Source organism: Sinocyclocheilus anshuiensis, unplaced genomic scaffold, assembly GCF_001515605.1.
Source record: "Sinocyclocheilus anshuiensis isolate Anshui unplaced genomic scaffold, SAMN03320099.WGS_v1.1 scaffold190, whole genome shotgun sequence".
NCBI classification, from domain to species: domain Eukaryota; kingdom Metazoa; phylum Chordata; class Actinopteri; order Cypriniformes; family Cyprinidae; genus Sinocyclocheilus; species Sinocyclocheilus anshuiensis.
In genome coordinates, this window is record NW_015547663.1 from 850,766 (window position 1) to 865,793 (window position 15,028).

Below are 15,028 nucleotides of genomic sequence, written 5' to 3' on the forward strand. Positions count from 1 at the left end.
TTTAGCAAATGGCTGCAATATAACAAAGAGTGAAAAATTTAAGGGGGTCTGAATACTTTCCGTACCCACTGTACATAGATCTGTTTCTTTCTCAGTATATGTGTAGAAACTTCTCTAGAAGGAACCTTATATAAGTAGGTCAGTGTAGCAGAATTGGAGGGTGGAGGTGAGCAGTGTTTAGATTATGTGATATAGGTCAGGCCTGCTTCTTTGTTCAGCGTGTAACTTCTGCCTTCGCACACACACAGAGGAGACAAAGGGAGATTGTGAGTAGCACAAGGCTGGTGGTTTGACTGGTTAAAAAGTAAAATGTACCGTGCTTAAACGCCATTCTTCTGTTCCACAAGGATCCTTTAAGACATCGGCCTGTGAACGGGGCTCAAAAAACAACATGTGAAGAAAAGTGTTGAAAACCACGTCTAATGAGAGCAAGGACACCAGCATGGGTGAAATACAATACTGCTTTAATGACAGTGTTGAACCTAGACAAGCTTTTAGTATATCTACAGAAAACACTATTCATAAAAGTAATCACCAATTGAACATAAGATTATTCTGATCATTACTGGGTCTCTGGCCTGGAGCAAACAGCCACATGTAAAGTCACACCCACTGACACACAATAGTCCACAGTGCAAACACAGTATCAGATCCGTGGTTCCAACTGATGGGTATTCACTCACATAATGGGACACACCAGAAGAAAACATAATTGATGGATGTCATGTCACATCAACTGCATTCATTATTCACAGGAGAATGAGGATATTGTCGTGTGCATTTGTGCAACACGTTTGTACAATTGCACACAGTTATCCAGATAATAAATTAAAATAATAATAAAAAGGAAACCTATTATCCTACTGTGTTTAACAAGAGAGGCCACAGATCTCCCTACACTAACTTGAATCTAACATACTCACACACACACACCCAAACACGGAGCCATCTGTATTATCTATAGGGTGAAATATTATCCCTGGATGTGTGAATGAGTAAAAATAGAGAAATGCACAGTTTAAAATGTGAACCTCAGAAAAAGCACAGTCAGCGAACACTGACCCTCATTTCATGCAGGCTGCTAAAGTGACATCAATTTGAGTGCCAATTCAAGGGCACTAATGTTCAAGAGAGCAATTCTACCAAACTTTGATAGTTAAAATGATTAAAATGATAAAAAAAAAATAATAATAAATTTAAATAAATATATAATATACATTAAACATTTGTAATTTTTTTCTGATTTACAGCCTTTTAAATTGCAATACTGTGTAGTTTAAGAAGTCATTTAAAGTAAAAATAAATAAAAATAAAATGAGCAAAAAAGTAAATAATATTTGTTCAGTTTTCATCACTTTACAAAAAAGTTCATATAAATCTCCAATTTCTTTTCCAATGAAATCTTCTATAACACTTTTCTAACTTAGAAACTGAACTTAACGATGCTAAAATGCTAAACTAACTATCTAGATGTCAGTAAATCATGAGCAAGCGCACATCTCTGTCGTGACCGCAGTGGGTCTTGCCTGCCTCTTTGTAGCCTGTTCTGTGATAGGAGCTAATCAGAGTCTCTTTCTCACTAAAGGCCTGCTAGCCGAAGTCACTTAGCAGGGTTAACGTCAGGCATAATGAAATATTAAAGTGTGTCTGTAACTGCCACTATTGTTGCCCCTCGGAATAAGATATAACCCATTTTTGACAAGTTTTCATCCTCCTCACATAGAAGACACTACACGCAAACCAAATCAGCTACAGAGAAGAGGGTAATGAATAATCTATTTCATATTCCAAAGGCACCCAATGCTTAGAGAGAGAGAGAAAGGAGGGAAGGAGACAGGGAGGCACAGAGGGTGAAAAAGAAGGATAAAAAGAAAGGAAGAGTGAAAAAGAAGAAAAAAAACGAAGGGAAAAAATAGATGCGGCAGATGATACCGCCAGCCTGCCGAAGGTGTCACGTGACACACCTAATGTTTAAATAATAAAAAAGGGGATATAAACAAATCATTAGCCCCCCCAATGGTTGTTTAATGCAATTTCTTAATGAACATAATAGCCACAACTAATAATGAAAGAAAATAAAAACATCTAAATGGGCCCCAACTTATCGTCAGCGCTCAATTATTTCCTTGTCAAGTTGTTATGATTTAATGAGCCCCAGTGGGACTGACGGCTGTCAGTCATCTCTGACTTTTTGACACCATTACAACTTCAAATAGAGCCGCAGCCACGCTGATTTTCCACCAGCCACACACTGCTGAGAGGATCTGACAGGCCCGAGTAGAGAGAAAGAGAGAGCGAGAGACAGATAACACACACACACAGACTGAGCCAGCAAAACACACCGACACACATCCAAGTCATTACACGCACAGCCGACTGATGTCTCGCATACACGCGCAGGTGCGGGAAACGAACACGCTTGCTCATCCCCCGCACGCACATACATGCGAGAAAATAAGGACAAACAAATCTCCTCGCTATCGTACTTAAACGCACACGCTCTTTCTCTCCGCCGTTTGATGCAAAACCCAATCACAGAGGCCATTATCTGATGAGGTTTGTTAAACTGGCGGGATTCAGCTCCCCCTCGTCCTTTCTCTTGCTTCCTCAACTTAATGATAACTCTCAATAGGTTGGCCCCACATGGGACACACAGAGACGCACTATTTTGTTGGCCATTAATTTGGCGCTTTGAAGCTGTAGCTGTGAAGCAGAGGCAGAGAAAAACCCCCACCAGGCTGCTTCCAAAATAAGACAATCCACCCGGCCTGAAACAGAATATCGAATGCCGTCTGCCTGTCTGTCTGACGGTCCGTCTGTCTGTCCGTCAGGCACCTCGACCGGCCGAGGTGTGCGCATGCGTCCCGTGTGGAAGGGGTGTTAAACGTGGGGTGTTGGGAAGAGAGGCGGCGGTGTGCTAATCAGCACAGTGTTCCAAAACCTAGTGAGTCACCTACGTAGGCAGCGTATAGGCACACTCTCTATGTGAAGGCTGAGGGGCCTAATAATATGCTGTCTTTAAGATTCCTCCGATTGAGTAAACAACATTGAATATATACTTCTAAGAAAAAAGAAAAAAGAATGCACTGTGACAACTCTTGTGTGAAAAAAGTTAGAAAAATTCAATACTGAATACTGTTATAGCTCAATGTAATTAAAATGGTGCCTTTTACCCAATATTTGTGTGCTTTGTATGTTTATGCTTATTATAGTACTGTGTAATTAGCTTAGCAACATGCTAATAGCTAACTCGATTCACTAACATGGATTATCTGTCTTTATGCTTGACACATTGCCATTAGCTTAGCAACATGCTAATACTGAAATGGCAAACAAAATGAAATGTTGATGGTAAATATAACTGATTCGCTAAAATCAATTATTATTTGTTTAAAACATTGTCGTTAGCTTAGCAAAACATTAACAGCTTACCTTTTTATATATATATAAAAAAAAACATCCAAGATGACAAATAAAGTGAAATATTGATTATAAATATAACTGATTTGCTAACACTAAATATTATTTACCTTTATGCTGAAAGGGATAGTTCACCCTAAAATGAAAATTCTGTCATTAATTACTCACCCTCATGTCTTTCTAAACCCGTAAGACCTTCATTCATCTTTGGAACACAAGTTAAGACATTTTTGATGAAATCCGAGAGCTTTCTTACTCTGCATAGACAGTAACGCAACTGAAACGTTCAAGGACCAGAAAGGTAGTAAGGACATCGTTAAAATAGTCCATGTGACATCAGTGGTTCAACCTTAATTTTATGAAGCTACCAGAGTACTTTTTGTGCACAAAGAAAACAAAAATATTGACTTTATTCAACAATTTCTTCTCTTTCGTGTCTCCACCTTTTTGGGCCTTGATCGTGGTAGTTGCGTTGCTGTCTATGCAAGGTCAGAAAGCTCTCGGATTTCATAAAAAATATCTTAAGTTGTGTTCCGAAGATGAACAAAGGTTTCACAGGTTTTGAACGACATGAGGATGAGTAATTAATGACAGAATTTTTTACTTTTGGGTGAACTATCCCTTTAACACATTGTTATTAGCTTAGCTTTTTCAAACCAGTTGTGAAGTTGGTCTCCTATGTGTTCAAAGTTGCTGACTATGTAGAGGGTCATTTATGAGGTTTAATTTCAGCTAGTGATGCTGCCTTAGATGTCAACTGCCTACGTATGCATTAGACAGCAAAACAACTCACTGGGTTTTGGAATTGAGCCGGAGTGTATGGCAATAAGCACAAATATATGAAAAAATACAAAGGAATCCTCACATAAAAATCAGATAAACTAACAGAAATGAATTGTACTATTAGTACACAGTCATTGTTACCTTCTCTCTTACAGACTAATACTCAACCAGCAGGTGAAAGCCTGGAGCAGACTCACAAATTTAGCATATTTCCATATTGATGCTTGCTAGTTGGTCCCCCTATAGGAACAATGAAGAACATTTGCAACAGCATTGTCACAGTAGAGACAAATGATATAATTTTAATGTCAAATACTAATGGCTAAAACAAATTCCAGATAAATCGAAAGAAAGTTACAGCAAAAAAATACATCACAATTCATCTGAAACGACAAATAAATACAAGAAACATTTCTTATTAGTACGACTGACTACAGTTACTATCATGCTGTCAGATTTGATTAGTAAAGGTAAAAGTGGACATGGATGTTTTCTTGTTCAAAGCAGTCCCGCTGGTTTAACTAAACACATGCGAGGTCTTTGCTGACCTTAGAGGAACAGCGTGAGAAGCTACTAATCCTGGATGAAGGGGGACTGAGAGATGGGCGCGTGACCTTTGGGCTGTGTGTAGTGTGTGATTCTGCACCATGTGCTAAATGGTACTGCACCGGGGGCCTTGCCTTGTGTACGGCTCACACACACACACACATACACCTGATGGATGGGATTTTACTAGTAGCTTTACAGAAAAATAAAAGTAAACATTAAACTGCAGGTTATGACATACGTTGATGTTCGTCTTCATGTTCTTCATCCATCTGATGTTCTCATCATGGTCCTCGTGTCCACACGTCTGTGTTGGGTTTGTCTATGGGTCGGTAAGTTTTAAAAGTAATGGACGCAGCATAAATATAAGGGGAGAGAGTGTGAGAACGGTCCCGCTCCGCTCGAGAGCAGCGAGGAGAGGCCCCCTGTCACTGCCCACCAGGAATGATTCATGTGAACAATTTGTCCTAATTACTCCAGCCCAACACTTTTGTCACTATTAATCTTACACACACGCTCGTACACACTCACACATGCACGCATAAAGCCAGTCAGTGGAGATCAGTGCCCTCGCAAATTGAAATAGATGGCCAAGACGATGGTGAGGAGGATGATGGCGCCCAGGATGAAGACCAGGACACGATTCTGAATGATCCTGTGGGTGAGGAGAGGGAGAGGTGGAGAAAAAGAGAAGACAAAAGAAAGAAATTTCATGTTAAGTAAATTAATTAGACAATAGTACAAACTACCGATTTAACATTTTCACACAAAATAGGCATGCATGTGATCGAGTACATGCCCTGCATTCAAAAATGCATTTATTTATCCTGACTCAACTCGATAAACACATTTCACTTCAGTCAGAGCTGTCTTTTAAAAAAATTAAATAAAAATAACAAACAGGCTTTTGTGCAAAGCATGTCACACGGTGTGACAACTTTGCCTTTTTACTCTCCATCTGTCTGCAGACACGCTTAAAGCATTTACTTTTCTCTGAAAAGTAAAAAGTGTGGCTTGTGGCGTTCCTCCAGCTAATAAATTTCACATATTTACTGATGGAATTCTCCATAAAACCCACTTTCCTACTGTCACATGACCAAACCAAAAAGGCAATTTGTGCCTGCAGGACTTAACAGATTCACTCGGTCATTCACTAAATTCTACACATTAATTGCATTTTCATTTACTAAATGTTATGGCCAATAATTGTGATTTCAGCTAGAAGTTCACTAAATATCGGTCTGGAATTTTCATATTGAACAGTATTTGAAATCTAATTGTGGACATTTATTTCTTCCTAAGGTCTCAAAATGAATAGATATGCATATTACATATAGTAAGTCTATGCAAAATATTATTACAACTTAAATAACTGTTTTCTATTTTAATATCGTTTTAAAATGTAATGTATTACTGTGATGGCAAAGCGGAATTTACTCCTGTCTTCAGTGTCACATGATCCTTCAGAAATAATTCTAATATGCTGATTTGGTGGTCATTTCTTCTTATTATTAATGTTTTAAAAAAGTTGTGCTGCTTAATATTTTTGCGGAACATGATGTATTTTTTTCAGGATTCTTTGATAAAAAAGCAAATTAAAAAATACACTTTCTCCCCAAATCACAAAATGCAGAAAAAAGGAGTGTTTCCATTACAGATTTGTGCAAAACTTTTGCGATATTTTATAAATGTCGATAAAAAAATTATTGCGTAATGACTCGTTTCCATTAACTGATGTTATGCGACTAAAACGCAAGTTTTTCCTCTCGCGATAAGTCATGGCGACGGATGTTGGTAGGTTTACGTATATCGCAGCAACCGCACAAGCCATTCTTTAAAATTGAAGGAGACGTATGCGTCTATCTTTAACAACATTTTTTAAAAACTTTTTTCCGATATATGTGAGTTTTTGCAAAATTGACGTGTTGCCATTAGGCGTATTTTGAATTCACAATTTGAAGGGTAATGGAAACGCAGCTAAAGTAATTCTGTTCGTCTCTACACAAAAGTACCAAAAGGAGCCAAACAAACTGTTTGAAAAGTGGCAAAGTGGTACAAACTGGGTGTGTGGACAGTACAGTGAGGGTGAGAGCGGGAGTTGTAGGGTTGAGACCCTGGGATGATCTCTTGGGGCGAGTTTCTGTCTCCTGTGTCATTCCTGATAAATGACAGAATTATCCCATGTGCTGACATGTGGAGAGAGCAGGACCACTGTCCACTCCTATAAGCAGGAGATGAATAACTCACACACACCAATTCATCACCACTGCAGCCGAGCAGCACTCTGCCGCATCCTACACACACATCTAACGCATATAGAGATGCACAGTGAAGAAAGCAAAATGGCATTACAACACACACCTCAATGCTGCTGCTCAAAACCGAATAGTCTATGCTCTGAGATGTTTATTTTGTTAAGATAAACCATCAGAGGCTTTTCCACTGCATTGACAAAAGGTGTGTTCTGATTGGACGCTGGGCCGGCATAATTCATAATTGGGAGTGCATGTTTAGCAAGGCCAGATCTCCCACGTCTCTTTAAGTAACATTCATTATTTACACTGGCTACACACACACACACATAAACAAACTCCAAGCAAGAGGACAGACTGTTCATGATGTTCAGATATGTGCTGGTGCCCAAAGGGACAGGAAACAGCCGTGGGAGAGGGACGAATGGGAATTCTTGGGTCTGTATAAAGAATGTGTGTTATAGGATGGTACAACTGATTCTGTGATCAACACACTCTGGAGGAAAATTATGTCAAGATCATGCAAACCTTTCGGTTTTGCCACTTATTGTCAATCAATATTGAGATAAAGTACAGCACTCTTCAAAAGGGTCACTAAGATTTTTTTTTTTTTAATAATTTAAAGCTTTCTTTCAGCAAGGATGCATTACATTGATCTAAAGTGGCAGTAAAGACATTTATAATGTTACAAAAGATTGCTATTTCAAATAAATGCTGTTCTTTTGAATATTCTATTCATCAAAGAACCCTGAAGAAAAATAAGTATCAGTTTCCCCACAAAAAAGAATAAGCAACTGTTTTCAACTTTGATAATATTTTTTTACTTGAGAACCGAATCAGTACATTAAAATGATTTCTGAAGAAGCATGTGACACTTAAGACGAGAGTAATGACTGCTGAAAATCCAGCTTTGCCATCACAGAAATGAATTCAAATGTAAAAATCCATTAAAATAGAAAAGCATTATTTTAAATTGTAATAATATTTCAAAATATTACTGTTTTTACTGTATTTTTGATCAAACAAATGCAGCCTTGGTGAGCATAAGAGACTTCTTTCAAAAACATTACAAAAAATCAAACAGTAGTGAAGCTGACTGACTATCTTGTGATCTCACTGCTCTTTATTATAAAAGAGATTCTAAATTTTAATTGGATACTATATTAATGCTCTAATGTTGCTTTGCAACCACAGAACAACCTACATAAGAACTTATTATTTTCATTAATTAATAGAATTTTCAATGAACATTAATATTGTTACCAATTGAAGCTCTCACAGTGATTTTACTATGGTAAAAAGTTTTTTTTTTTTTTAAACTTGCGTATGGTATGTTAACACAACCTTTTGAGGCATAGTGCTTTATTCTGTACAGATTTATGAAAAAAAAACAAAAAAAAAAACTTTTAACTCATAAATCAACTTCGACTAACCTTAATTTTCTGACCAAAGGCTCAGCTGTAGATTTTTGACTGAAGTGTAAGAGATTAAATACAGTGTGTGTGTACTGTATGTGTGCGTGTTGGTGTGAGTGGTTCAGGGGCCAGGCTGAGCTGTTAGCAGTAATGTAGATTAATCTGCCTTTGGTGAGGCTGCTCTGACAGGCCCTTGAGGGTGGGCGGAGAGGCCCCGGGCAGCCCCGCATTCAGACACAGAGGGAGAGCAAGAGTGAGTGAGTGGCCCAGTCATCACAGAGAGCAGCCATGCTTCCCTCACTTCAACAGCCCAGTCTTACACTCTGAAAAACACACTGGAAAGTGCATGAATCTCTTCACAGAAATTCGTTATAGTTTGAGGAACATATTTGGGGAAGTAATTCATCCTGTCGTGTGTGAGAGCTCATATAGTCATTGATGCAAGGGAACTTTTGTCTGTAAACTTTAAAATCTTCCCCTGTAGCAGTCCCTTTCAACCGCAACTAAAAATAACCACGAATGGATCTCAAAGAACAGAAGTACTAAAACTATTTGTACCCCTTTTTCACCTCTCTTAGAACTAGCCTGCATTTTCACTGATTTGAAAACCAAATGATGACGCAACCGGCTGTTACTAAATAATCTGCACACAAACAAACAAGCCACAATACTTTCTTTGTTTACAAGCCTTGCTTCTAGTTTGAGAACACATTTTGACATCTAAAGTAATTTAATGGAGTGTAATCATGAGCTGGCTTTGATATAATCGCCAGAATTTATTGAAATACAGCGCAATGAATACATTTAATAGTATTCTGATTGCATATATGATATTTGTAAATTATATAATTAATAATATAATAAAAATACTTTTTTAAAATAATATGAAAATAGAAATAATATAATTTATTGAATACATTACAATAAATTATAATAACATTAAAATAGAAATAATAATTTAATAAGAATAATTGTATTAAATTAAGAGATGCTTGAACAGTAGTGTATATAAAACAAATATATACAAATAAAATACTATAGAATAAAAATAGTACGTTTTTTTCTTTTTAATTTTTTTACTGTATTATATTAAATATTTTAAATATATTTCTTTACAGTTCAAATTATATTTTATGTTATTTTGAAAGCTGTACTTGACTCCCTGTCTCTGACATCTCTGATTCCTGGGGAGCAGCACATCACAAGGTTTTTTTTTTTTTTACCTTAAATTCTGCCTTTTCTTTGGTGGATACACCTGGACTAGATTGGAAACTGCAACCCCCTGTTTGTGGAAAAAGGGGTATTGGATACTTCTCTAGCTAATCTATGGCTCCTCCACCTCCAGTCTCACCTGGGTTGAATCACATTAATATAAAGGGGGGACAGAGACAGAGACAGCAAGAGCAGGAGAAGTGTCTTATGGAGGTTCTATCCCATGCTGAACCATGTCCGGACAGAACAGAGCAGGACCCATCAAACCGCATCCATCCTCTCTGTCAAACACATGACAGAGGCTGGAAGAGACCTGTTCATGTTGTCACAGCTCATAGCTCAGGGTAAACCTTCTCTTACACGTTCACTTTTTTTGTCTCTCTCTCTTAGCTTAGGATGGAAAAAGAACCAGAGGTTCAAAAATGCACATGTAAAATCAAAAAAATAAAGTTTGCTTCAATGTAGCGTATGAAGTAAAAATCAAAACATTAAAACTTCATGCAGAACAAGACACATATCCCTGCTCAACTAATATTAAATATTAAACACCTCAAGAATTCACACTTTTTAAATTGTTAGCATAATCTCATGTACCAATAGAAATGTATCATGTCTAGTCGGGCCAGAGGTAAGAGTAAGATTCCACGCAGAATGATTCGAGTTCAATTCCCACGATGGAATAAATGAATTTATCTTTTTTTTAATGAACCAAACTTCAACTCTGCTAGATAGGTTTAGTTTTAGTTAGTGATTTTACTGACTTGATTCAATTGACCTCAAAATCGTGATGAACCCAATTGCTTCAGACAAACCTAATAACAAACTAACTACAACTGCTACATAATATTAATATTACACTGTACCTATAGTAATTTATTTCTATTAGTAATCACAAATTAGTTTTGTGTCAGTAATTTAGTAAATGATTTTGAAATAAGTGTCTGATGCTCACAGGATTTTTTGATCAAAAATACAGTAAAAACAGTAACACACAAACAGGTTTGTTTTTGTGAATTGTAGGGACTCTCCATAGGCGTAATGGTTTTTATATGGTACAAACCGTATTTTCTATCGCCCTACACCTAACCTACCCCTTACAGGAAACTTTCGGCATTTTTAGATTTTCAAAATAAACTCATTCTGAATCATTTATAAGCCTTTTGAAATACGGGGACACTCAAAATGTCCTCATAAATCAGCTTCTTGTTGTAATACCTATGTCATACCCATGTCATTATACAAATTTGTGTCCTCATAAATCACAAAAACACGCGTGCACACACACACACACACACACACACACACACACACAATACTACACAAACCTATTACAATAATAAAAAAAGCTTTAGCATTATTTCCCCAGTCTTCAGTGTCACATGATCCTTCAGAAATCATTCTAATATGCTGGTTTGCTGCTTAAGAAACATTTCTTTATTATTTTCACTGCTAAAAACCCTGCTGCGCAATATTTTTTGTAGAAACTGTGATACTTTTGTTGTAACATTATTAAATTCTTTACTAAGGCTTTTGATCAATTAAATGCTTTCTTGCTTATCAAAGTATTTACTGACCCCGAACCTTTAAACAATACTATATTTATAACTTTACATTTATCACGAGAATACAATGATCCACTGCATTTGTCCCATTCTCAAAAACTTTCTTAAAGAAAATCAGTTCAAAATAAATTTGGATAAAGGGAAGAAAAAATCATGTTATGTCAGGAGGAATCTACAGATTTTTCACATTTTCCCCCCCTTTTTTAATTTCATGAATCAAGACAAATTCAATTATTATATTTTGGTTTGTATGAGGGGCCTCGGACCCTCAAGCCCCCCCCCCAACTTGAGCCCCTACAGTTGAGAACCTCTGGCTTAAGTACACTGTGACTTTCTCACTGTGAGGCACACAAGTCGAGCACTACAGTATATGTGTGCAAGCACTGCCAAAATAACTCCTTCCAAAACCAGCAGACAAAATTAAACTGAGTCAACTGGGTTAAAAACATAAGTCTAACCTCAAATGCACAACGCCAAAGAACGAATGACAGTGTGTGCGTGTGTGTATGTCTGTGAGAGAGAGAGAGTTAGAGAGAGAGAGAGAGAGAGAGAGAGAGAGAGAGAGAGAGAAAGCGAGTTCAAGCTACGAAAAGCCCATTTATCAGTGGAGGAGGTAGAGGAGACAGAGACAGATGAAAATAATGAGGAGTTTTCTGTCAGGAAAGATTTACAAAATCGTACCCGCGTTATTAAAATTTAAAACCTTTTTCCCCTTCTTTCCCACAATTTTTTTTTCTCTCTCTTACACTCTCAGTTCCCCTTATTAGTAGCCCTAATGAGGGCAGTGGTACACCTCAACGCCAGGGTGTGTGGGGGGAGGTGGGTGACGGAAGGCTATGACTTTTTACCCCATTCTAAAAGCCCCAGCACCACACACACTCTCATAAACACACACACACACACACACACACACACACACACACACAATCATATATCATATAAAGTCCAAAAGATTGAAAATAGCATTTTAATCATTTAAACCTCTTAATAAACTGCAAGTTTCAGGATTCTGAAGCCTTTAACACAGCACAATGTATAATGTATGAGAAATACTTCATATTCTGCTCTATTTCTTGGTCACTATTCGTATTTGTGAGATTAACTTACACCCATTTGTGTGTGTGATTTCTTTTCAAGCAGATAAAAAGAATCACAGACTGTGTGAGGTTGTCAGTATTTTCTTTTTTTCATACAAACCAGGTATTGTACTTCACTGGAGCACGATAGAAACAAAAGAAGTGAAAGTGGGAGGAGAGTCAGCAGGATCAATGCGTTCACTAATGGTCTGACTGATGGACATGATGCTCTGTGTGTGTCGGTATGGTGGAGGGAGGCCTGTAGAACTGATCCTGTGTTGGAGTGTGTGATCACACACTAACAAAGATAAATGTTTTAGCAGGGCTTCTCAGCTGCCTTACTGTACTGTACATGTCAAAGCGGCCTTTAAACCACCTTACCTGTCAATACCTCAGAGCTTTAGATGTAATAAAGACAGGCAATAGCGTACTTTGTAGTCTCTTTCAGAGTGACGTAGAGAGAGTCAGCATTAGCAACCGTGATGGAACTAGCAGCTGTCAGTAAGAACTGGACTAAAGGGGGATTTTGAGATTTATGGTAATATTACAGTTATGTTTTGATGACTGATATATTGCTCATTCCAATAAATTGGACAACATTTTGCAATGTATTAGCCAATAAGTATATAAATATAAATAAATATACTCACCATCTTACCAATTATGTGTTTTCAATAATTTTCCTAAAATTACACTATATATACACTAAAATATACACTATAAATACAATCCTTTTCTTTCTTTTTTTTTTGAGGTTGAAATTGGTTGAGAGAATGATGATCCTGAGTGTGCTAAATACTAAGGGCCAGATTTACTAAACAGGGCAAATTAGCATTAGAGCGCAATACCATAAAAGCACAGATGGGAGTGGAAAATTCTGAGCCTGGTTTACTGACAAGGCGCACATTAAAGAACATCTCATTTCCATAATGACCAGCGCAATCTACCAAAAGCAGCGCAAATTATGCTTTAAGACATGTTTTTTTTGGGGCGTTAAATAATGACGCAAATACCAGTAATTTGAAGAGTGCAAGCGTTAGTAAATCATGTTGCGTGATTCATTTTAATACTCTCCTCCCATAAATTTTGCATCTGAAAAGGAAACTCCTACAAATGCATATTCAATAAGGTCAGGCGCAAAAATAACTGTCCACGCCTTTTCAGCACTAGTATTATTTTAATGCCAAAAGATGGTTTGCGCTGGTGCAAGCTGTTAGTAAATCTGGCCCTAAGTTTTAATTTGTAAAAAAAAAGAAATACATATCAGTCATCACTGCCATCTAAGCATTGGTCTCTGCATTGGCTAATAAAAACCTGTTAAAATAAATAAGAGCGTGTATATCATGTGCAGTACACGGGCAGAGCATAAAAAGGAGCAACTTTATAAGACTTTCAAGGCTTAATTAAACACACACACACACACACACACACACACACACACACACACACACACACACACACACACACAAGAACACCATGGGAAACAAAACTGCATTTAATTGCATGTAATTGACTTAAAAAGTCCCCAGCACTATGTAATTCCCAAAAGAAAAACAGTAGTTTGCCCTCCAGAGCATTCAGAAACACATATACACACCCACACACACCATGGCTACTTTAACAGGGCTGAAGTGTATAATAGAGCCGTTAAATAGGGTTTTATTAGTGTGATTATGGGGTGGTAGAGCTTGCTGCACTACTCTTATCATCTGGAGCTGGATTCAGGAGTGAAGTTGCTCCAATCAGTAAGGACTGACTGGCCTATCACACATCGTTGTGTCGATTCAGGTAGACTATCGCGGAACTTTGGTTAGCACAGATGAATCTTGAGATGTTGCCAGTGCTGTGACTGTGAATGCTTCCTAATGATTTCACTCCATATCTCTCTTTCTCACTGTCATGGTGTCTATCATCGGAACGACACGCCACTTTTGCAACCCACTCATGGATAAGTCTGCTTCTTAACATGGATCAACAAACTAAGACGAGTGTAAAAGGTTATAAAGGGAATTGCTGAAGAGAGAGCACCAACACACGGGCATGAATATTGTACACATACACACAGGCTGAGACTGGCAAATCACATGGCCCCGTTCAACTCGTAGTGCTCCAACTCTGAAAGACAAATGAGCTCTTGCACATTTGGAGCAGCCTGTGTGTCGGGAAGCTGTCTTTATGAGCCACACACACACACACACACACACACACACACACACACAAAATGCACGCACAAAAGCCGCCTCTTATATACGCGAACACTGGACTGAGCTCTTTCTCGCATTCTTACACATTCGAATGGACAAATACACACAGAATTATATCAAAATATCCCATAAATACAATCGGTTATACATAACGAACACTTCTATGCCACACACTCATGTATTTTTTATTGCCCAGCTAACAATCTGACTAGAATCCTAGACTGGGATTTTAGACCCCTACAGGAGGAAAGAGGGAGGGATGGAGAGTGAGAAGTAAAAAGAGGGGGATAGACAGAGAAGATGAGTTTAGAATCAGGTGCTATTTAAAAAAGGTTGAGACAAAGAAACGGAGAAACGCTTTGTTGGCGCCACTTGGAATCTCTTTTTCATGCAACAGATTCCAGCAGCTGTAGCCTGCTGTCGTGGAGTGTCCAAACGAGATTCCCTGCTCCCTCTTTTCTGGTAGCCCAGGATCATTCTTCTAACTGGCACTCGGCCAACTTAGTAGCAGTCTCTGTATTTCTGTTCCGAAATGTAGTGAGCTGCCTACGTAGATGG

At 37.9% G+C, this 15,028-nt stretch overlaps 1 protein-coding gene across 3 annotated transcripts in view; it reads right to left on the minus strand.

Moving 5' to 3' along the window:
- Positions 1 to 4,039: 4,039 nt before the first annotated feature.
- LOC107702459 (vesicle transport through interaction with t-SNAREs homolog 1A-like) overlaps positions 4,040 to 15,028 on the minus strand; it is a 136,852-nt gene continuing 125,863 nt past the window's right edge. Inside the window, exon 9 of one of the 3 annotated variants that reach the window (XM_016504786.1) lies at positions 4,040 to 5,404. In XM_016504786.1, the coding sequence (XP_016360272.1) occupies positions 5,311 to 5,404 (94 nt within the window). In that variant the 3' untranslated portion in view covers positions 4,040 to 5,310. The remainder of the gene's footprint in view (positions 5,405 to 15,028) is intronic. The other 2 variants (XM_016504788.1, XM_016504789.1) reach the window with 2 other exon arrangements.